Raw genomic sequence first — 27,680 nt, forward strand, 5'->3', positions numbered from 1 at the left:
TGGTTAAAGAGACCAAGTTTCTATGCATTTGTGTGGAGAATAATCCTTTCCCAATATGTATTTGTGTAACTAACACAAACTTTTCTTCAGACCTTTGTGGAGAACCCTGCCAATCACTACTAGAAATGTGATAAGCAAGACGGGTGTATCTACTTGATGAATGCCGCTGGGAGAGGGTGCCAGTAGTTCACTAATTTGTGATTAGAGTTACTTGACAATTCATAACAGAAGAGGCAACTTGAAGGAATTTACTTAGATTTTCTTCATAATCAGCTGGTGTTCCCTGAAGCAAACATGTTCCACTTCATAATCTTTACAGCATACTTTCCTGTGAATTCATGTATCTATGACATGATATTTTAAGACTTAGGATTCTAACTAATTCTCATAACTATCTTATTCGCAGTTTGTAAGAAATAGAACAAAAATATTTTATATATCAGCCTCTGATTAATCTTTACTGCAGTGTTTGTCAAGAAATCTTGCATTTTACAGATGAATTTCTCAGTTTACAACAAAGGGCAGTATTGTCTATAAGCATGGCACGCACCAATTCTGCACCATGAGCAGGTGGTGTTTATATTGTAAATGGCTCAGGACGCTCAGACAATGGCAAAGGGGATATTTGCACTTTTCTGGTAATTTTTATTACTATTACAGAAATAAAAATTTATAATTCTAAAGAAAACTATGGCCATTTGTTGTGAAAAATAAATTCTTTAGCCATCTTATATATGCTGCTATTCACTACAATTCATTAAATCTCAGAGTTTCTCTAGGCTTCCAGTAAGGATCTGCTCTAAAAACAGTAAGGGTATATATATAGGCTTACTGTTTACAAGGAATTGTGTAAAACCACCAGTTTTTCATGGCTCAATGTCTCAGTGGAATTTTCAGTATTACATAAGCCTAAAGACCTCAGGATAGTTCCATCTGTAAGATTAAAGATGTTTTATGGAGAGGTTTATTGCTTCCAATTTTAATTTTAACCTTCTAGTCATTGCACCTTCAGTAAGAGAGAGGAATAAAAGGTAATGTGACTTCACAAATGCTGAAACAAGTACCTACGTTTAGCAAAAGCTATAAAACAGCATGGTACTTCAGAAAGATACATGTTATCTTTCTCTTTAAAATCTAAAAAAACAGAAGAGGAAAAGAAGAGTGAAAAATCAGTCTGAAAGATGATACTGCTATACTGGTTTTCTAAACTTGTTAAAATTAACAATATGCTTTATTCTTGTTGCTAATGGCTCATAACACAACCGTGAGGATGTGCTTTGACACACTTCCTCACATTTCAAAGGCTTATTCTTAGTTATGCCTGAGCAATCTGAAACCAGAATGACAATGTACATTTTTTTAATGGCCTCATATGTCATGAAATTATATAATTATGAAAGGGCCAGATGACCCTGGAGGGGCAACAAATGATTGGAACAATGGTGCCATAGTGAGGACTTTGGTTACTCAGCCCTTTTGCCATGCCTTGGTTTCCTGGGTGCAATGGGGCCCATCTGACAAAGCAGGGAAAAAGCATCTTCGGTCAGAGACTTGCCAGACTCCTGAAGAGGGCTTTAAATTAGATTTGTTGGGGAAGGGTGTCTGTCCATCCCAATCCAGCCAGTCAAATATCAACACCTTTCATGGATGCCCAGAAGAGCATCAACATCTTCTGCAAAAGAAGATCACATTCAATATTTTTGAAAGAGTTAAGTTTGAAAGCAGTACTCAAGGAGACACAAATTTAAGAACCTGTATTCCTTTACAGTGTCTACAACTAGAAAACCTTGCCAAGAGTCTAAAAGAAGACCAAGAAAATAAAAGCACAACGAAATAAATCTAGTCTTGCTTCTAAAGAAACTTCATGGAAAACTAGTAGAACCAAGGAAGGCAGTAAAAAAAATTAGAGAACACACAACAGAACACAAAGGAAATTCTGTTTTTCTGAATTATTTTGCCCCTTCTATTAATCTAAGTTCCTTACACTTTATCCTGAAATAAAGGCATCCAATTATTTTTAAAATATTTTCTAGTCCTTTTTACCTATCATCACCATTTCCCAGCTCTGAGCCCCATTGTCACAAACTAATTTACTAAGTTCTGGTCTCCTGGAAAACACAAATCTTTCTAATTATTTCTCAAGACTAACAGATACTAAAACTTTTCTAAATACAACACTAGCAAGTGCAGCCTTCTGTTTTAATAATTTCTCTTTCATCTTTCTACTTTGTGTTTTTGGAGGACAGCTATTCCATATTACAATCAGACTGCAAGCTATGTGACCCAGCAGAAGAATGATTTTACCTGGTCTCCTGAACAAAAACAAGCTCTGCTCTGTGGGCTGGCCCATTCCCGAGGTTTCCTGAATTTTCAAGAAGCCTGTCCACATGCACTGGGCTTCTCTGGACAGTCTGTGGCACAAGATGTGGTTGCAAGGTTTTCCTCCTATTTGTTCCTTCATTTCAAAGACTATCACAAATGGCTGTTTTGTAAACCTAACATCAGTGAGTTCTCTTCAAGGCTCATCTCATCAAGGAAAGCAATGTTCACAGAACTGGCAAAATACAATTTTTCTTACATTTTAAACATTCAATCATTTAAAAGTACATACACAAAACACATCCAGTTCACCATAATTTTATTTTACTCTGTTTTGGACAATATACTGTATTCTGTCCAGATCTCTGCAAAGTGAGAAAATTTCTTTATTCTTTTTTCTCTTGAACAAACTTTCATATGGATGTAAATACTTCCTCTAATTATGCAGCCCATTTATTTTGTTTAAGTAATTTCAACTGTACCTGAACTCATTTTAATAAGAATTATAATGGCATGTGCTACAGGGTTTCAAGATTTTTTAACTCTGTGTGGGAAGTTGCTCATGAAATGAGCGTGGAGCCATCAGAAAATGTGTCTGATTTTTATGCTTATTTTTACTGGCTTACTGTTACTACTAAGCATTTAATAACAGATTTCAGAAAACATTTTATGTACGAAGTATAATGTCGTTGTGAACTGGTACTATAGCAGCAATGATGGTGACCAAGAATTAGCAAACCTAAGCACTGCTGTAATTACATATTCCCATAAATGGAACAGTTTTTACCTAAATCTTACCTTCTTCCAAAACTACTTTTTTTTGGTCAGGTCACTGGAAAAATGGGAAACAGTATTTTTCTGTTAACTCTTCCTGCAAGCTTCAATTGTGTCTCCTGTGTACATTTTAGGTTTCAATTCGCCACTCACTGATGGGCATTAAAGCATTTACTTGCAGGATCTAACTGCATTCAAGCAGTTTTTATTTTATGTTATGCAAATCACACTATCATTTTTCAGAGAACTGCTCTACTCATAGGTTTGGCAAGAAGGGTTTTTCTTTTTAATTTATGATGATGACCAGAGAGGAGCAAGAGATTAGGAGGCAGACCTTGAAAACGTAGGAAGTCAATCACATGTAACACAGGAATGCTGATATAGTTAAGTACTTGCATGAGCCATATCTATGTTCAGACCTGTACTGGTTACCAACTTTTTGATGAATGTCTATTCAATCTAGACTTATAATACACACAAGAAATCCCACTGCAACTGGTACTTTACTTCACTAAGTTTTATAATCCTTGCTTTTTCTTATAAATGGAAGTTATATTATAAATGGAGTTCCTATTGAGTTTGAATGCTTAATAGTCTGTACTTTTGCAATCAGCTAAATATTACATACACACAATTAGTATTTGCACAATACCCTTTCTATATACACTTACTTACACTTACAGAGTAATAACAACTGAAACTCTAGTTTTGTTGTGCTGGCTAGTTACAAAAATGCTCTTGGCTTTCTGACATAAAGCAGTAACAGTTCAGTTATCTTTACTTTCAATAGGTTATATAAGAAAATAATTCTACCATTTGAAATACAGCATAATATTACAAATGCATAAAGTTTTTATATCCTCATTCATATGAAATCCAGGTTGTCTGTATCTACTTACCAAGCCACTTGTCAATTGCATTCTCATACTTTTTTTGGTCCTTTAACCAGTCTTGATGCCACCTAAGGTTTGCAATAACACTTGAGTAATTACGACCCAAACTTTGTTTCCAACTGATAAACTGTTTTTTGTTATACTCCTGAACAGAAGTAGAAACCTTTGGATAGTTTACTATAGAACGAAGTATTTTGTCCAAAGAATGTACAGTTACTGGGAATTTTATGGCAAGATTTGTAAGCTCATCTGGATCAGCAGTAAGGTCTGTAAAGAAACAAAAAGTCAGTTAAGATTTAATTTGCACTGAAGTAAATTAACAAGTCAGACAAGACATAGAAGCAGCATACCAAAGAGTTGGGGCAGTACTGAAGAGCCATCCGAGTATGTGATGTATTTCCACTTGCCAGTTCTCAGCATATACACAGAGGAATTCACATTGCACCCATGGAACTCACTCAGCACCCATGAGGGCCGAGGTCCTCTGGGTGACACTTCGCTCTCAGCTTTTTCACGTAGCAGTGGTATAAGGGAAAATCCACTGAGGTTCTGCGGAACAGGAATTCTTGCTATATCTAAGGAAAGATAAAAAAAACCCGAAATGCTACTTCAGTTTTCAGTTTTAAAAAAGTCTAACACAATGCTACCAGTGTCTGAATGTGGATAATAAAATGTGCTCTCCTAATTATTATCCCAAAATACACAATAAAAAATATCTTAAGGAACTTCCCAAGGCAAGCTGCCCAGCATCTTGATCAAATATATCACCTATGTATAACTTAACCTTTAACAGAAGTTTGTGAAAAGGGAGCACAATAGTCTCCTTTGACAGATGGTGCTGTTTTATTCCTTAATCGTGGTTGCCAACGTTTCTCTTTTGCTCTGACAATATAAGGCAGAAGAAAAAGAATAACACAGCATGAAAAGACCTTAAAGGCTCCACATCCAACATGTTGTAACTGTTTGTCTTGAACAATAATAGTGCGCAGGACTGGAGATAAAGATGATATTTGAAGTGGTATCAACATAGTGCATGTACGGAAAACACCGGATGACTCCATAGCCTACCAGACAGCCACTAGAAGATGCTGTAATATCCATAAGCTCCTCAGCATCAACTTATACCAGGAGTTTCTCTAGCTTCCAAAAGATCAGGTTAAAAGACTGCAAAGGTTTTTCAGAAACATTCTGAAAAACATAGCTGAAAATCCCTAGCATGTCCAAAAACGACGTATGACAGTACTGCTATTTTTGCTATTTTTGATCACCCCACTAAACCATATTTATAGTAATTCAAAATTCAAAACTTTCCATTTCACAGAGCACCGTGGTAGTATTTAATCTATTTGGCATTGAGTGTTGATACTGAGTGCATATAAATTGCTCATAAGTGACTCTTCATCAGCACACATCTTCCTTTTTGCCCTCTGCCCAGCCAGCATCTGACAAAGTACTAAGAAGACCCAGAACATGTAAACCCAGTAAGCAGCTCCTGGTCATGCATGGGCAAAAAAATTTGAACAAATACATACTACATTCCAACAAATGAAAAAGAGATCTGGGCTCTTCTGTCATCCTAAACCAGTAACACTATTACTTGCAGTAACTGGATTCTCTATGTGCAAAGTATGTTCCAACCATTCAGCAGCTCCTGCTTTTCCAATAGTGAGCCAAAGGTATTTCCATACAGAAATAACAAAACAGCTAGTGCTGCCTGGAGATTATGCTACATCCTCTTACAAAAGGCAAGAGCTGTTGCAGTTGACTGTACACTCATATCACACAGGTTCTGCTGGAATCAAAACATTTGCACTTATTCTCAAAGCCAGTGCAAGAGGCAGTCTTGACCAAAGCATTTGGATGGCGTCTTAAGAGAGATTATTTCCCTGTGACAACACGAAGCAAAGCAATTAAATGTCACAAAAATAGACTTGAAATCTGTTTCCTCACTAGTCAGCAACAGCATGCAGACTGAGAACACAATACATGACAGAGATGGCTCTTCAGGTTTTCATTTTTGCCATACATGCCTTTTTGACATTCAGAGTACAGAGAAGGGGAACTGCCCGAACAGAAGGAATGAATTATGCACACAAAGTTCTGGGGGAAAAAAGCCCAAATGAAAAACCCCCCAGGAGGAAAAGACAGACGGATGTCAAACCATCTGACCAATTATGTCACTTGGGAAAAAGAGACAAAGAAATAAGAGTTTTTAAACTCTTTACATAGGCTACCATAACTTGTATAAGATCCATATGTAGTATAAATATATATACATAACAATTCTGATATTAAAATTTGGAAGAGAAAGCCACTCAGATTTTATATCCTATTTTTCACTAGATAACTGGTTCAAAAGCTTTGAGAAGACACAAACAGATAAATAACTTCTGTTTACTTTTTAAAAAATCAACTTAAAACAATAGAGAAGTGGATTTTTCACTGACGTTTACTGCTAAAAGTACAGTTTTATTCATCCATGTTCTCCAGGCAATTGTGGTGTACATGTGACACCTCTTAGAGAGCAAGCCTTCCAGACTGGTTTGAAAAGAACATTTCCTCTGATTGGAAGCCTAAAATATCACAGATAAAGCCTCAAAAGATAACTTTACCTGATGTTTAATTGCAATCAGAATTGTCTCTTGCATGATTTATCACAGATAACTGTTCAAAAATTCCCTCTTAAAAGTGATTTCCATCTCAATAATTTTAGTTCTTTTTATTTTATTCTCTGTCCAATACTGAGTATTTTCAAATGTATATTTTTACGTGTGCCCAGATAATTTTTACACTTCCTATACAAAGCTTTCATCACACTTCTTCCACATGGCCCTTCATAAAAGACATTCCTTTGCTAAGCCAATGAACCTGTCCTCCTCCTTTCAAGTTTAATCTCATCTCTGGATGCGTTTACACTGCAATTTCTACAGTAAACTGTGGGGTGTGAAGGTTAGCAAGGATTATTCATATCTAAAATGGGGTTTATTCCCTTTTTTTACTAACAAATAATCCTATATAAAATCAGTCAGTGTAATTATGTGGATGACAGTTACATAAGGAAGACAATAAGTTTCTTTATTTTATTTTTTCATCCATTTTTTACTTTTTCTGGTCCACAGATAAATTATCTTCTGTTCTGTTACTATATTCCCTCAAAGTTGAGACATCATTCTGACTATTATGATACAAATACAGAATAGTAATAGTAAAAGGGGAAAAAAAATTGTCACCTGAAATTATTTAACTCACCAAGCATAGTAGGATAGATATCCACAAGAGACACTACATTTGGTATTTGGTGCTGTTCTCTTAAACCTGGCCCCATAACTAAAAGAGGAACGTGGGAACTTCCCTCATACATGCTCATTTTATAGAACTGACGGTGTTCCATAGCAAGTTCTCCATGATCTGCAGTGAATATAACAATTGTTTTTCCAAGAAGCCCAGTATCTCGCAGAGCTGAAATAATCTCACCTGAAACAACAAAAAGATACTGAAAAGGATACATTCAAAATACTTCTTCCAAGGTCTTTACCTGCAAAGCAGCATGTAAATTTCAAGGAACACTCCTAGTCCAGTGGAGGAAACTCCTCTTTTGTTGCACGTACATTTGTGCAATGAAAACACAACATATACTCCTCTATTTTTGTATGTATATTTTATTTGTGCAACAAAGACAGGGCCAAGATCAATGAAGTTGGTAGTTAAACAAAGCACTTAGGCATCTTAAATATTAAAACTTTAGGATGATTCATGCCTAAACATACTAGTTAAAAAACGTTATAAAATTACAACTGCAGTGCAGTTACTTTGCAGTCCCTTATTTCCTAAACCTGCAAGGTTTCCATTGATTTATCTTCATTCATAAAATGAGGAGGAGCAATTCTGTGTCTTTTAATTCACTTTACCAGTCTAATATGCTGTCCTGGTTTAGGTCATATGCCTAAAAGATTAGCTTATTTGATCACGAATTTCATGTTAGTATGCAAACAAATTCTTGTTCATTCATGGGCACTTTTCAAATGGAAAAATAAAATGCTGTAAATTAAGACCAACTTGCATTTTTATCTGTAAACTTTCCTGCAAACTCTGAAGAATTCTGAATGTGCAATTAATTATTTCTTCATAACTTTCAATAATGTGCTTCTAGGCGACATTCCAAATGTAACTTTATTCTTCAGTCCATGTGTAACAGCTGTTATCCAGTCTACACATTTAAAATTGGCCTCTAAGGAAAACGACTTATGCCCTAAAATTTATCTTTCTTCCAGCTCAGCTTTTACAGTCAGTCCCCTTCCCAAAAATATTTCCATTATTTCACTTAGCACTTAGTCAAAGAGATTTAGTTGCTCTTGTACATGGGTGTCCTGGGTACAGAGGAAAAGAAGGGTAGAGTTTCCAGCACTATTTAACAACATACCACTTATGTCAGGGAGGCGGCATGGTTTTCAGCAAGAGATGCTAAGGGGTGTTGAAGTTGATTCAGTCTTACCTTGGTAGCGGACGTGTGAATTGTTCACTTAACTGTTGTTGAAATCAAGGGAGATTGTAACTGTTTCTGAAATCCTGATAAGCTTTAACTATTCCTGGAGCAGGGGGAAGATGAGACAAAACGCTGCTGCCACCACTGCTGCCAGTGCTTCTGCCACTGCTGCCACTGTCAGGGCCAACCCTTTATCTGGCTTTATCTGGACCCTTTATCTCCAGGCTTTGTTCTGTCCCTGTTTTCCATTTTTTCCTTTGGCTGGAAGGATAATAAATTGCAGAAACTTTTTTACCTCATTGCTTTAGTTTTCCTGAGCTGCATGGTCCAGTGTGGAGGGGATGGAGATGACACGTGCCATCTTGCCTTTGTCTGGGAAAACTACACTAGATACTATCTTTGGAGGGTGTTTTAGCTTTTTTTTGGTGAACACCCTTCCTTTGGGTGGAGCACTCTCTCCCTTTGTGTCTTCTTTTATCTGTATTGTTCTTTATTGTGAGTTTTTCAGTAAAATTGTTGTTCCCGCTTCTGGTCTCTCCTAGTACTTCCCATGCTGTCAAAAGGGGATGGGGGAGGAGGGGCAGCTTGCATGGGGTAATATTCCCACTGCGTTTTAAACCAGTGCAATGGGTCATGCCATATTTTGCTGCAGTCACTGGTTTTCTACAGAGCTTCTGACTGCTGGCTGCGATTACTTTTCAGAGTGGTCTCAACTCACCAAGAGGCTATCCTGTCATTTATCATATAGACTGAATAAGCAACTTCCACAACTTATTCCCAGATGTGAATTGTGATGTTCTGTTTGCTATGTTTTATCTCCAAAGATCAGCCCTATCAGCATTTTCTTTAAAAAAAATCAGAACTAGAAAACCCACTGTGTAATAAGACATTACCTACCCAGCATGGCATCCGTCTCTGCACACATAGCATAATAAAATGCTCTAATATTTCTCACTTCTTCCTTTGTAAACTCTCCTGTGCAATTCTTGGTGTACGAAGAGTAATAGTCTACTGGATGCATCTCTGAAAGAGAAGACCACTTGGGTATTTTAATAGCTTCATAATTTACCTAAAAAATAAGAGGAAATTAACATTACTTTAGCAAGTGAATTAAACAAGATTTTTAACACAGATTTAATTTTAAAAATTATAGCATAAATTCACAGTTTTCAATTTGTGGTCCAGGAAACACTAGCTGCTTAATTGTTACACCATGCAGCTACCTCCCCCATAGTTCCTCACAGTTCCACAGGTAAATTGTTTTTTAAAAACCTATGAAAATCTAATAGAAACTAAGGCTAGGAACCACACTGCTGTACATTTTTAAGAGAGATATCACAGAACACTCTGCTAGTATAGGTACAGAATATTGGCATAGAGTCTTTGTAACTGTAGAATAACTATAAACCTATGGATCTAAAAGATTGGGCACTATGTAGGACTACAGAACAACACAGAAAACCATGTAGTCTGGGAAAGCCTCCAGGACAGTGATGACAAGTCTTGGCATCTTGATAAAAAGAACTGACTACATTAATCCAATTTTGTAGTACTTTCTACATGTTTCTACATATGTCAATCCATTTAGTTATAAAGAAATGTAACATCAGTATGAAACCAAAAAAGCCAATCTTTTGTGTATTCAAATTGTGCATAGTCACAGATATTGTCTGCTTCAGTACTAGCTTTAGAGTCTTGAAATTTGACATACACATTTAGCCTTGGCTGTCGTACTTGTAAATATACCCTTAAATAAAAGGGAACTTGAGGCAATTTCCTTTTGTACTTTCCCTTGTTACTTGGAGGAAATGCAGGACAGCTAAACAAGTTGATAAACCTGCAAGAGTTCAAGCGCCCACAAAGTAAAACCTGGCTTTGTAACAGTCAAATAGACACAACAAAATGTAAGCTTCCTTAGGATCTATCGAAAACACACTTCCAGAAAAAAATCGTTAAGATAAAATAATAATGCTTCAGTCATGTTCTTACTGCTCAAGGTCCTTGGCTATATTTTGGAGTTACATTGTGGGCTTTGCAAATGGTATTTACTAGCTGCTTAAGATAAGAGTGCAAAAAGTGTCCCTCTCCACCCATGATTCTTTTCTACAGGACTTCAGCCCAGTTTTAAGTATTCACAAAGCCACAATCCTTGTCTATCTATGGTAATGTGCTGGGTAACCCAAAATGTTACTGTATCCCATATCTATCTGTGCCGTAAGATTGTTACTGTGCCTTTAAGACCCGAAGCACGGCCGGAACAAGAACTGCAGGGCATCCTGGGGAAGCCAGTAAAGGGACCGCTGGTAAAAGGTCAGGAAACCCAGACCGACTTCCTCTTCTGCTGAAGGAGAAGACTCCGCTTCAGAGGGGGCTGATATGGGCAAGTTTCTGGGCTTTCAACTGCAGCAACTCAGAAAAACTGCATTTTGCAAACAGAAACTGTATTCCCAGTGATCTCTGCAAACTCTGTAGGCAGTGAAGCTTTATCAGGGGATTGGGCCACCCCTAATCAGTGTCCAGAGACCAGTTTTCCCTGCTCCCTTCTCCAACATACCAGCAGATCAGAAGGCACCAGCACCAACAGTGGTGGAATCCGGCCAGTGCAATAGGAAGCAGAGAACAGCAGTGCTACCCCCATATGTGCCAGAACTTCCCATCTGCCAGTAGACCTTTGCAAGCTTCAACCTTCCCAGGAGAGTTTGCTGCCATCCGCTCCCTTTGCTTCTTGGAGTGCATGGTCACCTGTGGCAAGTGACACCACTTTCCCTTTGCCCCCTGCAGGCAGTCAGCAGTGGGGCGCTGTCAGACTAGAAGGGGGCAGCATCCCACCAGTTTGGGGCCTCTTTGTTCCTGTGGAGCTCCTGCACTTCAGCAAGTTTGTACCTAGTGATTATTCACTGCTATTTTCTGCATGTTGCTGTTTCACTTGTTAGAAAACTTATTTTTTCACTTTATCTATTGGTATTGGTTCCTTATTGGTACTTATTGGAAAGGGATTGGTTGAAACTAAGGGAGGAACTCATTTTAGAATGATGACCTCTTTGAATTGTCTTAAACCAAGACATGTAATTCACAACTAGGAAAGAAGCCACACGCCCTGAAAGAAGGACAGCTTGTGCAAAATACAGGGGACCATCTGGTTAACAACACGGTGTTTCACAAACGTACCATGCTGACACTCTGTTCTGTATTACAGCCCAAATAAACAGGACATTTTATTCAGTTCTTCATCTATGCAACCAAACTTCTTTATGAGATTACCTCTGTACTTTTAAAAGACTGTTTCTTCCATGACCACAAAAGAGCTACATTGCAGAAGAACCAGCCAATGGTCAGTAAATGGTAATACGTGGCCCACACAATGCAGTATGTATACACAGCAGTGGGGAGGAGCCCAGCACTGTGTAGTTAAGTTACTCTGACTAGATAAAAGATGACAAAAATTTGTCAAAGATGTTATAACTGTCTGTGACTCAAAAAAAAGTACCTATGCTTCCCAAGATACATCTAACCTAGCAATCAGCAGCCAACAAGTTTTCCTTAATAACTAAGCTAGATCTTGCTTTTTGCAATTGAAAGGGGTTTTTTTACCCAAATTCTTCCTCTCCCCACAAACTTCTCACCATTCCCAAAAAAATGCACAACCCTCACCATTATGAAAAAAATGCACATCTCTCAACCTTCATTTATAAATACTTTTTTCCTAAGTATTTGTATTTTTGGTACACCTCGATAAAGAGGTTTAGCAGTTCTGTTATGGAAAAGGCCAAAAGTTACATAAATTGCACGGGAGGGGTTTTTTGACATATAAAGTCTTATCAACCTAATTCTAATTCTGCAGCTGCAGAGAATATTAATGCGTTTCTGCATTTAAATCTATTGTAGTGCATTTATATTTTATGGCAGTTAATGGCAACTGAAAATTATCCAAGACTGAAAAAAATATTTCTTCTTTGGAATGGAGAGCTATATCTTAGTTTTACACGTACATAAGGACACTATCTTGTGCTTGAAAACCTACAGTAGCAAAGAAAAAGTTAACAGAAAAGGAAGGCTTCTGTTGTGTCTTATGTTGCTTTAGGTTCTAGCTCCATACTGCAGAAAAACTCAACCTTTCACTCTAGAACTCAGATAAAATTATTACATATAGCATCATTTCTAACAAACAAAATACAGAATGTTCACAACAATGAGCTTCAGCTGTAAAATTAATTTACAGCTAAGAAGAGCAACAATCTCATTTTCCTTAATGTGTTTCTAGCCATTGAACTCCATACTTACTTATTGATTCAATGACTACTGCCAACAAACCTTTTCCTACAACAGAGACAAATTTGTCACTTCTATTTTCTTAGCCTTTAATCAGAAATCTAACATCTCATTCAAGTACTTTCTTACTGTGTAGTGAAATATCAAAACTGGGTGTATCTTGAAAAATCAGGAATAAAATAGTTTGTAATAAGTACAGTTATTAATAAATTAATATTTAAATTTTATATTCACATACCTTTTCAAGCCAATAGGGAGATGTTAAAAATGTAGAGGATCCAAAATTTTCTCCTGCATAGGGTGATGGATACGGGTGTGGTAAATTTAGTCCCAAGTAAAGAATGAATGGTTGAGTAAAGTTAACAGCTTCTTCCTTTATCCAATTTACTGCTTTACCAGTGTTCTGCCAATCTGTTTCCATTACTCTAAATTGCTTCCTATGGCCTGTAAGTTTCACCATGGGTCTTCCTTCTTGTCGGAGCAGGAAGTCAACATCCCTAGTCCAAGCTTCCACACGGTTACTGAAAATACATACACAAGTCACATACTCAACAGAAAAACATTTTCTTCATTTTTCCTCCAAGCAAAAAGCATTATGAATTCCTGAAGAACTTCCCCTATACTTTCAGTTGCAATCTATTTCCAATTCCTGCATAAAGGAGAATTGTTATTCTATTGAGCAAAAATGATTGTGCATGTATTTTATACTCACACCTTCAGCCTTTTAATGTCTGCTTCTGAATCTTCTTTCTTATTTATTACCCATTTATGTCAGAATGGCTCTTCTCACATCTACAAAATAATACTTAGAAATACGACTCCATCTTGTGGACCCTTCTCCACGTTTTGGCACAGATTCACACACTATTTATTTGTAAACTGAGATTTTTATGTGAAAGAATCTAGTGGGAAATAACATTACTTGTGAGGCTGCCTATAGAAACAACGTCCTGGATACGGCTTGTACTATTAATCAAACACACTTTAGACAAAAATCTGTAAGAATTATTTCTCTTGTATAAATCGTATCACACAAATAACAGAAAAGAATGTAAAGAAAGTAAGAAGGAGGGAAAACTGGCAACATTTTAATGATAAAATATTTTTTTTAAACATATTTTCTAATGTCATGGAATTGTTGTGTCTCTAAAACACTAAAAAAAAATCTGAGCTGCAAATGTCCTTGTTTCTTTGCTAGAGTGAATGATGGTGGACATTGGTAAGAGGCAGACTATCTAAGACCTTGACTAATCTTCATTTTGTTGTTCATGGCAATTTCAATATAACCAACCAAATTACAAAGAAAAGTATAAAACTGCTCAAAGTTTGATCACATGCTTTTATCAAAACACAAATTATTATTGTTTAAAGAGCATCTAACCAGTTTTATCCCCAAAGTGGATTTTACCAGTGCACTTTAACCTCCAGAAAAGCTATCTAACAATTTTTTTATTGTTTTAACTTCTTGTTTAGGCTCATATTTTCAACATAAAGAGGCTTAAATAAATTACTTAGAACAAATTAAGGTGTCTGATTTACAGAGAAAGCATGTTTCATAAACATTAAAATGAAATTATGATAAAGAAGTGTGTGGGTGTGTCTAATTGCACCCAATGTCATAATACTGATTTATACAGAAAAAAATACTATGTAGGCCATAGGCCAGTCGATTATCCAGTCAGAGTGAGATTAAGATCAAGTTTAAAGAACAAAATCCCCTCATAACTAAAAAGGAAGCATTAAATGACTCTAACCTTTTTATTATTAAAGAAAAAGCTTCTCTTTATTATTATTTCAACAACAACATAATTATTAATCAGTGATATAGAGCATGTTCATAAAAACAACACAGAATGAAGATTCCCCAGCAGCCCATGGAGAAGATTCCTGCAATCCATGGACCAGATATCCACTTGCAGCCTATGGAGTACCCCACATCAAAGCAAATGGATATCCAAAAAAGGCTGTGATCCTGTGGAAAGCCTGCACTGCACTTCCAGCAGGACCTGCATAGACAGGAATCCATGCTGGAGCAGGTTTACTGGCAGGACTTGTGACTCCCTGGGAAACCCACACTGGAGCAGTTTGTTCCTGAAGGAGCACATCCAGTGGAAGGAACCCACGGTGGAGCACTTTGTAAAGAACATAAGCCCATGGGAAGGACTCACTTTGGAGAAATCAGTGGGGGACTGTCCTTTTAGTGGGGGAGGGACCCCACACTTAAGCAGAAGAAGCGAGAAGAACTCCTGATGAAGAATGAGTTGCAGAGGCAATGTGTGATGAACTGACCACAGTCCCCATTCCCAAACCACTGCGAGTAGACGTGGTAGAGAATTTGGAAGTTAAGCCTAGATAGAAGGGTGGTGGAAAAGTGTTTTAAGATTTGGGTTTACTTCTCATTCCCTTATCTGGCTTCTTATTAGCAATAAATGAAATTAATTTTTCTAAGTTAAGCCTGTTTTGCTGTGTACCTGAGTGATCTCTCTCTGTCCTTATCTTCACCATTGAGTCATTGTTGTTTCTCCTTCCTGCTCAATGGAGGAGGTGGAGTCACAAAACAGTTTGTTCTATCATGGTGGCCCTGGTGTGTCCATTCAGGGTCAACCCACCACAACAGCACAAGTCTTTGAACACTTACGGCCTTCAAAAAACCTCTCAAAACCTCTGACATTTTGTGACAGTAGGATTAATATTTAATTATTATGCATATGGGGTTTTGTTCTGCTTTTCCTACACTCTTAGTATTACCAGGAAGTCAGGAAGTCTTAAGGCAAGACAAAAGCAGTTTATGAATTTCACTTAGGGAGAAATAATACCAGTGGTAGAAAATAACGGTTCATGTTGAGCAAAACCAGTTTCTGTATTACATTTCAACTACAGGTAAAAGCCAAAGTACAGAGACATGTACTTTGGCTTTTACCTGTACAGAGTAAGTACAAAGTACAGAAGCAAGAGATATGCTTGCTTCTCCATAAAGTTGCAGGACAGATCTCTGCTAGGTACCTAACACAATTTCTTTTAAGTTAAAGCCACTATCATTTCAGCTGGAGACTGAAACAATGTGACAGCACACTACATGATTTCTTCACTGCTGCCCATTTCACAGCAGGAGAATCTACCTGGTTACCTTACTGAATGATGTCCAGAAGTAAAGTCCAATTTCCCAATCTTCTGTGTATGGTAGCCGTGCTTCTCCATGAGATCCATCCATGTTACATAATCTGGATCTAGACCTTTGAAGTTATTCCAAGATTTTGTTATATGAGTGAAAAGACCACTCCACATAGCTGGCGAGAAAAAAAATTATGAGTGATTAGTACTCCCCACCTATAAGGTTGGGAAGGGATTAATCTTATCATTATTACATAGATATAAAGTCTAAACTGCAATACAATTGAACAAGGAATACAAAGTATTACTCTTCCAAATCTTACTTCATTATCAAGACAAGTATCAAAATTTACTCAAATAATCCCCAGAATTGCAGAAGAAGGTCCTATCTTTCCAGGTGCTATGCAATCGTTAAATCAAGTTCTCATTAGATGAGAAAATATTCTTCTAGATTTCTGAAAGAAAATGGCATGGTAGTACAGATCCTGATGAAACAATCCTGTATTTACACTTTTCAGAGCATTAGTTACCCTTACTACAGTTAGATTTAACGTGAGTTTAAAGTTAAGTATATTTGTGGAGAGAATTACAATATAGTATTCTTACAAATACAACATGCCCTCAATTTTATTATTTTTGGGTAATCTACTTCACTACCAGTTTCAGAAACAAAGTGAGAATATTAAAGAAGATGCCACGAAGAAAGGAAACCAAGGCAAGTGTTGCAAAGGAACTATAAGGGGAGATTTTTAAAGTGAATTCCTATATCTTTGCAGCTTATCAAGAATCATTTGCTCTTTCCAGTGCTAATTTAGAGTTAAAGGTAGTCCCAGAACAGAACTAAGTCATTTCACAAGCAATAGAAATATCCTGTAAGCAAAGTGCATCAACCCACATGGCAATACTGGTCCTTTCCCCACTCCAAAGCCCTCTTTCCCACTATCTCTTCTGGTATCATCCCTGACACCTCCACAATAGATGCACCCTCAGTTCCTTGCAGGTATCCAAGCTCCTGGCTAAGCAAAAGATATTCTGCTGGTTCAGAGCCCTACATATGAGCTCAGCAGTCACAGCTACTTATAACACTACACATAACTGATAAATCGTTTAATTCATTATGCACTTTCTTTCACACAGGAGTACTAATGTGCCACTTCCTAAACTTAAATAACATAAAGTATTGTTCTTAGCAATAAAAATTGGCTGAAAGACTCAAGCATCAATAAAAAGAAAGAAAGTCCAACTGCTTGTTCTTGTAACATCACCCACTTAAAATGTGACCATGAGAAAAAGAAATGGGAACTAGGTAACCAATAAAGAGAATATTAAAAATGTAACACTGTATCTGACTTCCTCTGTCTGCTGCTTCTTTCAGTGTATGCTTTGAGAGGAAGGGGGACCTTTCTGTAGGAGGGTCTTTGCAACAAAAAGGTACAAATGTTTTTAGATGTAATCTTTGATTGAGGAGTATAGTCTCCTTCCATCTTCCTAGCAAATTCTGCAAGTGTGAAATTAAACACAGGACAAGAATCGCATTGAGTAAAGAAAAACATGGAAGTATTCAATTAAAGCTACTGAAAGATGCATCATGTATCTAGAAGACAGTGGCAACTACCACTTTATTCAGCTATTACTATTTATAACTCTTTGCTGAATAGAGGAAAGATTTATTAACTTTGTATTGGGAAGAGAGAGTAGTTCTGAGTGTAGGTTCAGCACTGCAGCAAAAAAAAAATCGATGATTTCTCTACAAATCCTGAAGATTTTTTAAAAATCTGAAGTTTCAATGGAGTTTGCAAAAAAGATTCAGGAGCTTACACTTAATTGAAAAAAGGAGAAAAAAAAAATAAAGAAAGAAACATAAGAAACAGAAGAGATAAACAGATGAAAGAGAATACCATAAGAATTCAAACACAAACTAAAAAAAAAGAGGATCTTACTAAAAATAAACAAATCCCTCCCCATTAAATAATTTCAGATTTCCCATCATTACCACATATTTAAATTGACATGTGCAAGTATTTATCTGGTGCTTTGGTTGGTTCTACCTGCACGGGAAGGACAACAAATTGGAGAATTGGTGTAGGCATTGAGAAAGACAGTGCCATGTCTTTTCATAAAATTTATGGAAGGTAAATCCACAGTCTGATTTCCTGGCAAAAACGTCAAGCGTCCATCCTGCAATGAGACAAAAGCAACATGTAAACAGCATTAATGCAAACTATCAGCAGCATTAATTCATATATTTGTTACCGTGGACTGGTGTTGCTCAAATGCTGCCAATTCTAAGCAGGTTTGGAAAACTGTGTTGAGAAGCTCTAAGTAGAACAATATAAAATGGATCACTTCAGAAAAAGTGCAATGGAAAAGATAACTGGAAAAGATAATTTCTTTATAGTAAAATTAATTCCACTGTATCACTATACATATTCCAAGCTCCAGTTCTTCAGAGGTGGGGTCCTACCATGACACATTCAATGGGAATAGGCACAGTGAAAGGTAAAAAGGAGTAAATGCCACATCTACATTGGGATTCAGCCTAGTACATATTTCTGTGAAACCATCATTGATTCCTCATCCTTTCTAAAGGTTTATCCATACCACTTCTCTGTGAACTTATTTGAAACTATGGACTGGAAAAGGGATCAGAAAGCTAAAGAAATGCTATTCTCCCACAGAAATCCCACCCACAATGGTTCCCTTTTGATACTTCCATAATGCTAATTTTGATGCTTTCATAATGCTTATTTCACTTTAATAACCTATTTGTTTTGACAGATTTTTCAATCAGTAACTTAAAAAAGGTTAAACATTTTGAATAGGTGATTTTACAGTAAAAGATTATCATCACATGAAACCAGGTTTCATGCAGAGTGCCATATTTCACATCATTCTGTTTTATCTGTCACTTTTATTCCTTTCCTTGGTTGAACAAGATGTGCCAACACAGCCCCAGCCTGACTGGCTCTTCAGTGAACAGACAGGCGACAGTGCATCTGCAGTTCTAACTGCCAAAAAAAGTAATTCCTAGCATTCGGTTTCCAGCAGAAATACTCTTGGATAACCCTGCATTGTAGACACTCACTTCATTTGGCACCAGTAGAGCTAACTTCAGCACCCCAGACTCTGAACTCAGCTCACACCAGAACATGCTAAATGAGCAATCACCTAATCTTGTATACTATTACAAATGGCCATCTTGAGCAAACAGTTTATAAATAAAGCTGTAACACACAATAAGAACTTGAACAAAACTTTGGGCTGAAAGTGCTCTTTAGAAAGTTACCCTGGTTGCAGCCAGGATAGGGTTCATTTTTGCAGTAGCCAGGAGGGGACAAGGTAAGACATGGAGGTTATTGTGGACCATCTCATGTCATTTTTCAGGAACAGGGGAAGGGGTCCCTGCGAGGTCAGAGTAGTGTGGCAGCCAAGAGATACTGTCGGGCTCTGCATAGTAGAGTGGTGAGCATTCAAATGTGAATTGCTCACCCCTCTTGTACATTTTTGTTACTAATTTTATTGCTGTTACTGTTGTAGTAAACTGTTCTAGTTCTGCTGTTTCTAGTAAATCGTTCTTACCCCATCCATGATCTTTATCTTTTGTGTCTCCAATCTCTGCTCTAGCCTGCCATAGAGGAACGGGAGGGGGACAGAGAAGCGCGCAAGTGGCACAGGGTTTGGAGTGATTTCAGTGAGAACACTAAATTGGAGAATACTATCCCCAAACCATGACAAAAGTACTCAACTGCTGTGCAGTCCTGTCAACAACACACTCTTAAGTTTCTCCAACAAAGTCTTGTTTGAACAGCTGGAGACAAGAGTTCCTTACATTAATACAGTGATACCATATTCAATGACACAGCAGCAAAATAACTCCATATTCTTGGTGTCACTGTACGCTTGGTGTACTGTGACATGATTATTGTTTCTACAGATGAAAGGGTATTCAGTGAAAGTAGTAAGTGTCTTGAATTGGCTGAGCAGGTGGAAGCTCAATAGCTATTTTGGGAAATCTATCCCCTAAGAACTGTGTAGGATTTCTACATTTTGAAATACCTAAGGAAATAAAATTACTTTAACACAAACAATCACCTTTCGTCCAGAAACTTGAGCTGCATTGCAAGCAAAGCCTGTCATCCATCACACAGTAAATTTCAAGTAGCAATTCAGGAGCTGAATTGCCTACTAGCACATTTCAGCAGGAAACCCTTGGAACAGCACAATGCCTGGTGTGACACGGCAGTAGAAAGCTAGCTGTTCAAGCAAGAGGTCACTGCTCTGCACGCCAAACACAATCCAGCATCACTGTGAAGAAAATTCTTGTCCCACTTGGCAAAATAGCTGTGATTCCTACATAGGCAGTGTGACCCACAAAAAAAGCAGGCATGCTTTCTCATAAAAGCCCAGACCTTCTAACAGCCTACAGGACTTAAGCTTTTTTCCAGAAAAACTGTTAGTTTCAACAGTACCCCATCCTTCCTATTCTCTACTAGTGATGTTATCAAAATGGTTCATCTATTTCTACCTTCAAATCCATCTCAGAAGAAAAGCTTACACAACACATTTTTCTTACTATACTCTGTATGCACTATGCAAAGATGACACTTTTCAAAACAGCACCTTGTTGTTTCCCTAAGAATTCCACAAAAATTGTGGGGTTTATATTTTTCTTTTTTAAGGGTTACCTCATCAATCACTGTAATATGGTTTACAAGAATCTTCCTGCTTAAAGGAGACATATAAAAGTTCACCTAAGGTTTGTCTGCAGCCTCTGCTAGCATCTGGATATAAAATAGACCTTGACTAACCCTCAGGATCTAAAATACTGTCATTTTAACTATTGGTAAGCAGACTTCTAGTAAAAGCTGAAAATTTGGAGAGAAAAATATGCATTATTTTGGAATATTAAGAAAGACTACTGAAAATAAAATTAACAGAGAATAGAGTCAAAGGAAGGAAAGTCAATAAGGAGCTATCACATAAATAAAGAGGGAGTTATTTCTTTATCTTTGAAATCACAAGGAATGCATTTAAAGACAGGGTTTGAAAAAAGAGAATACATGTTTACCAAATATTTAGGAAAAAGTCATCTCAAGAAAAACTGGCAGCAGGCAAGAAGCCAACTGCTTTTATCTGTGCAGTCAAGGAGGGAAGCCCAAGCAGGCCAGGGATCAAACTTCTGCAATAGTGGAAGAGAAGTGATGAAATGTGAAAGCACCTGGAGCTTAACACCATGGAGCTTATGTTTGATTCCACAACAAGGAGTGTTCAGGTGAGTTAGAGAAACCAAGGCTCCTCGGAGTAAAACACATCAAACATTTCTAGTGTGCTGGTGGGCACAGTGAGAAAACTGTGAAGATACATGCAAGGATTAATATTTTTGAGTGGAAAAACTTCTGTGTCTGAAGGCTAAACCAAATATATTAATAAATCACTGTAATGGAGCCTTCAGATGATTATTGCTATAGATACACGTCTGACAAGTTTACTGTGTTGTTATACCTATAAGAGCCTCAATGAATCAGCACTTGGTGCTCAGTAAATCAGTAATTTCATCCGTGATTCTAGAAATCGCTATCCCCTTTGTTGTGGAGACTTAACATTCATAGGATTTACAGTGGGAAGGGTAACAGGGTTTAGTGACCTTGCTTGCCATCAGGCTTTTCAAACGAACCGAAGAGCATTCACTTTACACACCAGCCCCGTTCCAGGGGCGGCTGCCCTGCCAGAGTCCTGGTGGCACGCCCCGCTCCCGGGCGACAAGCTGTATCACGCCAGACCGTGGGAGCCACCTGGACAGAGGTTTTCGGCTGCTGTGAAGCCTCTGATGCGAGCAAGGCGCACCGTTCTGGGAAGCGGGCCGCGTTTGGCTCGGAACACTGAGGGTGCGAGTGTCCCGCCGCACGGCGGGCCCGCTGCAGCCCCTGCTCAGCCTCCGCCGCCCCGCGCACCAACCTCCCGTTTGCGCATGCCCGTGCCTCTGGCCTAGGTAACCCATCCAACAGGGTCGCGGTGTCTGGTGCTCTGTAGTTCCATCCAGGCCACCGCCGAGGATTTCTCTCCCCCACCCTACCTGTCAGCGTGCCCTTCCACGCCCTGATCACTCACCAAGGAGTCGCAGGCCACCAACACCACATTAGATCGGGGCTGGGCCCCGGGGATGGCGGGCCGCGGCCTTGTTCCCGCCCCGGGGGCCATGAGGAGCAGCGCCAGACCGGCTAGCCCCAGCGGCCCTCTGTCTCGCATCGCCCCGCCACCGTGGCCTCCAACTCTAACCAAGGAGCAGCAGCTCCCAAAGCAGATTCCGGAGCTCCGGCCACAGTGTAAGATTAGACCCCACCTCACGCTACCCGCTCACTATGGCCTACAACTCCCACGGTGCCCAGGGCGCTGGCCTGCAATTCCCAGCGTGCCCCGGGAAATGGGAACTACATCTCCCGCAGTGCCCCACGAGAAAATGGCGGCTGCCATGGCGCGTCACTGCCCCCGTCGTGGTGCGCATGAGCCGGGTGGCGGCTGAAGTGGCGGGCGCGGCGGTGGCTGCAGGTGGGGCGGCGGTGGCGGGTGGCGACGCGCCGTGGTGGCCTGGCTCGGTCCGCCGCGGCTTTCCCTGGGTGGGCTGCGGGCGTGGATTGCCTCCCCAGGCGGTTCGCGGCCCGGACCCCATCCGCGGGCCCTGGACCCCACCCGCAGGCCGGCCGGGCTGGCTGGCATCGCTCTGGGGTCGGCCGCCTCCCCGGTGCCCAGGTTTGCGCCGCAGTGGTATTTTGCCTGTAGGTGACTGTGCATTTCATGCTGGACAGTGCCCGCGGTGGGGTGCGTTTATGATGGCCGAAGAAGCTGTTCCCTCGTAGGAAGCAAATTTATCTCCAGGAACTGCTGAGCAATGCAAGTCCGACAGATTTCTTTATAGGCTGAGGGAATCTTTGAAATTCAGTGGCGACCTGTGTCCACCCATTCCTTTGCAGCTCCTAAAAATTTTTTTTTGTTCTTCAGCTGGTTTCTTTTTTCATCTTTTTGGGTGCTGGCAGCAGCAGTGTTGTTCCTCAGTCTCATCCTATCCTGACAGATTTGACTGTGGTATTTCTAAAGTTCATTCCGGTGTACAACATACACCAAAACATTGCAAGATTGTGTTAAAAAGCGTGAATGCCTGTTTGCTGTGTTCTTAAATGCTTTTTCTTTTTTGATTGATGGCAGTAGTCAGAAGCAGAATCTGCTGTAAGCATGCGTGAAGGGAGAGGAGCAGGGTCGGCCACACCGGGGTGTGACAGATAGCCATGGTGCTGCTGTAGAAAGCACACAAGAAAAACCCCGATTCTTAGCAGCCACTGCAACACGTTTCTCGGGCAATAGGGTTCTTAAGCACGGTTCACTGCTTAGTTTCTTTTTAAAGAGGAGCTGCTATGTGTAGGGTGTTTTCTCCTAAGTGTGACTACAGGCTCTTAGAACACCTCTTCCTTAAATTTATCTTAACCTGTAAAAAAAGTTTCATTCTTCGATAGCTACTTTGTATCATTTAACTCTTTGCAATAATGACTGTATCCTGCATTGGAGCTAAATGTGAGTAGTTTCAACCGTGCCATCTTTTTCATCAGTTTCTGGTGCTGTATGCATTTTGGCATACTGCACTATATTTCTCTGTTTAAAATAACCCCTGTGCAATAAAGGTATAAACATTTTATATGTGTCAGGATATCTGTTTTTACAAGAACTGATGACACGTCCTTTGTATTTAGCAGCCACAATGTCAAATAAGGAGGTGAAGGCAGCATTAAAGAGTGCTAGAGATGCAATAAGAAACAAACAGTATAAGGAGGCCTTAAAACATTGCAAGGTAATTAAATTTATACTTGGAAGGTAAGTTTGGGGCTTTTTGCACATTTTGTTCTTTTTCTGATACCTCTACAGCTGTATAATTAATAGTGCAGAGTGTAGACTACCTTATTGATGTGATAGTTGAGGTGGATTTTCAGATTTAACTTAATTGATTATTTGTGTTAGTTTCCCACATGTAAACTTTTATTCCCTTTCCTTTTGAATTTGCTTATTTGTGGTGATAAGAGTATTAAGTCTAGAGTGACAGAGATAAAAATCTATTTCTAATCCAGACCTCCTAGGAGAGCTTTAATTGCTGAGCTGCAGATACAGGTTACTAGCTCAACACTTCAGGTATGAAGCATCTTCTTGTATAAGAAACTGAAGTCACTAATCTCAGCATCTTCCTTAAAATTACTTAACTCCTAATATTGGCATATAAAATAATCCACCAAACTGTAGTGATAAAACTCAGTACATGGATCTATAAGTTACATTTCTTTAATCAGTTTTACTCTAAAATTGTGTATTTTTAGGCAGTCTTGAAGCAAGAAAAAAATAACTACAATGCTTGGGTATTCATTGGCCTGGCAGCTGCTGAGTTAGAGCAGCCTGATCAGGCCAAAGGAGCATACAAGAAGGCTATTGAACTTGAACCAGACCAACTACTGGCATGGCAGGTATGTGAATATCCACTTTTTGTTTCCCTCAAAAGTATCACTATGGAGTTAAATATAGGAACAAAGCAGAGTTAAGACCTGTTATCTTGTTTTCTTGAGGCCCTTAAGTTCCACAGAAGCTTTGGAGCAGATGGGGTTCCTATTAGTTGTGTGTCCAATGTAAAATCATGGTGAACTTTATTTTCAGTATATTTGAGTTTGTATTTCTTGTGAGGCCTACACAGCTGTGAGACATGCAAGGGAGAACACGAATTGAAACAAATACAGTAAATTTGTCCACGTAAAAATTACTGTGCTTGTAACACAAGAAACACTTGACAGTTCTTCTCTTACGGAGAGAAAATGTTGTATGTAGTAATGTATTTTTTCCAGCTTTCAGCATCAAGTGGATTGTTAATGAATGTTGTTACTTGAAAGCAAAAGTGTACATTTAAAATAGCTGTGTGGTGTGTGCATTAGAGCCTATTGCAATATAAATTTACGACCTACAATTTTGTTATGTATTGATTCATGAAACATAAGGTTTCATATTAAGTTTGTTGCTGATATCAACAGTCAATGTTTTTCTAAGATAATGAGGTTCTTAGTATTTTCAGTATAAAAGCTATTTTAAAGTATAACTGTTGGGACCTGAATTCAGTGTATGTTGAAATTTCCTCACTTTTGCAATTAGGTTCTGGCTTTCTTGATACATTACTTGGGTGTGTGTATATATATATATATACACACACACCCAAGTATATATATATATTATTATATCTTTTGTGTATACATATACAGTCATAAGGCCTAGTGAAGTTTTATATTGTCTTTTGTGCAGACCAGATCAAGTAATAGATACAAGTTTCAAAAAAATTGTTGTTACTAGTTAAGAAAGTGGAGAAAGCTTTTCATTTAATATAAATAGATTGAGTGGGCTGTGCAAAATTCTGCACAGTGATTACTGCCTTAACACTTTACCCTATTGAAGGGCATTCCCAATTGATTTTTTTTGTATACAGAGCACGTAGCATTCTCATATAACATAAGCATTGTCATCAAATCTTGCTTCCTTTACTTTTTTTTGTTGTTTTTTTTTTTTTTTTTTCTTAAGGGATTAGCAAATTTGTATGAGAAACCCAACCAAACAGATGTCAAAGGAGACTTAGCAGATGTTTACCAAAAACTCTTGGAACTTTATGAAAGGTAAAGCATATTGAATGCCATAAACTCAGTCTTAAGATTTCTAGTTCAGTGAATGCCATTGGTGGTATACAATGTAGACTTTGGGTTTTTAAAGTCTTCTCACATCACTAGTTCAGCCCTTTTGCTAAAGTTTTCTCTGCTTTTTCCTGTTCTTTTTGGTAGAGCAAAAACTCTCTTAGCTTACTTGTACTTGAGGCTAGTACTTTAGGGAATTCCATGTTATGCTATTCCTGTCTAAACTCACTGCCTTGAAGCATTTTTCTCTGATAGGTCATTGCCTGCATTAATAAGAAGGCTTATTTTTCACTGCTTTAAGATCACAGAATATGTGTCATCCAATTTGTAGACACACAGTTCTAAACAAATCTAGCTCAGCTGTCACTACAGCTGACTGGAGTGTTTGGTTGTTCTCTTATTTTGAAAACTGATCGAAAAGTCCCTAAAAGTATTTTTTTTTTTTTTTTTTGTTCAGAGCAGCAATGAGTAAAACTTACAGGGCAATTTTTAGTATATATTCTAAATATTAGTTCAACTGAACTTACTGAAAATTATTTGTCAGAATTTGAAAAGCACTACACTGTTATATGAAAAACGTAGCTTGTTTTGGGGGGATTTTTTTCCTTTCTAGTGGTGACAAGCAGAAATGGTGTGATGTATGTAACAAGCTTGTGGAACTATACCATCAAGAAAAGAAATATTTAGAGGTAGGTCAAGCACTTTTCTTACTTTTAACAATTAGTTTCTGTTTAATATAATTACTTTTCATCAAGGAATTCCACTCTTATGGACCACAGACCACTTAAGATATCCTTGTGGACCACAACCAGGAGGAACTGATTTTAACTGTATTTTGTCTTTTCCACTGGGTGAGACTTAGATGCAGTCTATTAAACTGACAGAACTGGTAAAGACTGTTAGTATTGAGACTGAAGGGGCAGAATATCATTCTTCTGTTCTATTTCTAGAAATCAAAAATGATATCAAATGCAGTATGTGTAAGTCAGGTGTCCTTTGCCTGGCTTGGCCAGTGCTGGGTGTCCGATGAGCCTTTCACTGGTGGGGTGATCCCTTCCTAGCCTGTTAATGAATCTTCATTCTAGAGGGTAAGGTAGGATATATACACAGCCTGAACTCAGTTGCATGTGTCTTCTGTACTGCATTCCCAACACAAGGATAAGGACATGAAAAACCTCAGAGCAACGCAAGCTTTGCAGAAATCATTGTGACTCTAGTCAGTTCCACGAGGTGGCGTTGTTAAATGCCTGTGTGGTTCAACAGTAATGTTTCCTGCAATCTCTATAATACTGTTACAGAATGTATATTTTGGAGTTAAGCTTTTCACTTTGCTCTTTGAAAAAGGCTGTTTTCTTACATGGTGGTTCATAATTGTACTCCATGTGATCTTCCCACCTCTCCTCCAGCAATGGAACATGAAAAATGTACATAGCACAGAGCATGAGGCTGAAGGCTATCAGTTCGCTCCAAAGCCTCATTGTATACCAGCTTCTTAAACTAAATTTAATGCTGGTAGTTTAGCATATGAAGGCATAATCTGTATAGAACAAGAAACTGAAGTTAGCCTTCAAGGTCCTACTTTTTCTTTCCATTTCTGTTGATTTTTACATACTGGAATTTCAGTGTGGACTGCTGCTTTTGTTCTCTTTCTGTTTGTAGTGCTCTAGATATTTAGGTCTACTTTTACTGTTGGTTTCCTTCAGGAACCAGAGTCAGAATTCATATACTCTTGATGTTCTCTAGCTTACTTACTGTACCTTGGAAGGTAGAGAGGTTCCACACAATGTTTTGGGATTTGCTGTTTATTCTGATTAGAAAGCAGATAAATCTGGGTTACTGTAGATGTTACTGTAGATGTTACTGTGTTGTCTGCCTTAGAGTGATCGAGTTTGATACCAAAGGGGTAACCCAAGAATGAGGAGTTCTACTGTGTCTATGTGCTTTTGGCAAAGAAACAGGGTGTGCAGGATCTGCTTTCTGAGCAAGGACAAAGGGAAGATAATGGGAGGTCATCTGGCTTAGGAATGCAGCTGCTGCCTAAACAAGAGTATAAAAGACTGAACCAGGGGAGGGATTTAAGGTAATAAGTGATTATAATATGGGTGTGGTGACTGTGTATAAGCAACGCACTTG

At 38.5% G+C, this 27,680-nt stretch overlaps 2 protein-coding genes across 9 annotated transcripts in view; one reads left to right on the top strand and one right to left on the bottom strand.

Moving 5' to 3' along the window:
- Positions 1–1,559: 1,559 nt before the first annotated feature.
- ARSK (arylsulfatase family member K) lies at positions 1,560–22,233 on the bottom strand. 2 transcript variants are annotated; one of them, XM_041422190.1, is made up of 9 exons: positions 21,958–22,233; positions 17,898–18,027; positions 15,866–16,025; positions 12,977–13,259; positions 9,367–9,538; positions 7,236–7,460; positions 4,337–4,561; positions 3,993–4,253; positions 1,560–1,672 (listed from the first exon to the last, which is right to left on the bottom strand). In XM_041422190.1, the coding sequence occupies exons 1-9, from the start codon at positions 22,093–22,095 to the stop codon at positions 1,632–1,634; spliced, it is 1,635 nt and encodes a 544-aa protein (XP_041278124.1). In that variant the 5' UTR covers positions 22,096–22,233; the 3' UTR covers positions 1,560–1,631. The 2 variants fall into 2 exon arrangements, with proteins under 2 accessions (XP_041278124.1, XP_041278125.1); XM_041422191.1 differs by lacking the exon at positions 1,560–1,672 and adding an exon at positions 2,534–2,554.
- Positions 22,234–22,336: 103 nt separating this feature from the next.
- TTC37 (tetratricopeptide repeat domain 37) overlaps positions 22,337–27,680 on the top strand; it is a 47,307-nt gene continuing 41,963 nt past the window's right edge. For 3 of the 7 annotated variants that reach the window (XM_041422203.1, XM_041422207.1, XM_041422209.1), the window contains exons 1-5: positions 22,337–22,395; positions 23,589–23,686; positions 24,204–24,347; positions 25,441–25,532; positions 26,161–26,236. In XM_041422203.1, coding sequence (XP_041278137.1) covers positions 22,350–22,395; positions 23,589–23,686; positions 24,204–24,347; positions 25,441–25,532; positions 26,161–26,236 — 456 coding nt within the window. In that variant the 5' untranslated portion in view covers positions 22,337–22,349. The other 4 variants (XM_041422206.1, XM_041422204.1, XM_041422205.1 and 1 more) reach the window with 4 other exon arrangements.

This window comes from Onychostruthus taczanowskii, unplaced genomic scaffold (assembly GCF_017590055.1).
Source record: "Onychostruthus taczanowskii isolate IOZ18803 unplaced genomic scaffold, ASM1759005v1 scaffold72, whole genome shotgun sequence".
NCBI lineage: Eukaryota > Metazoa > Chordata > Aves > Passeriformes > Passeridae > Onychostruthus > Onychostruthus taczanowskii.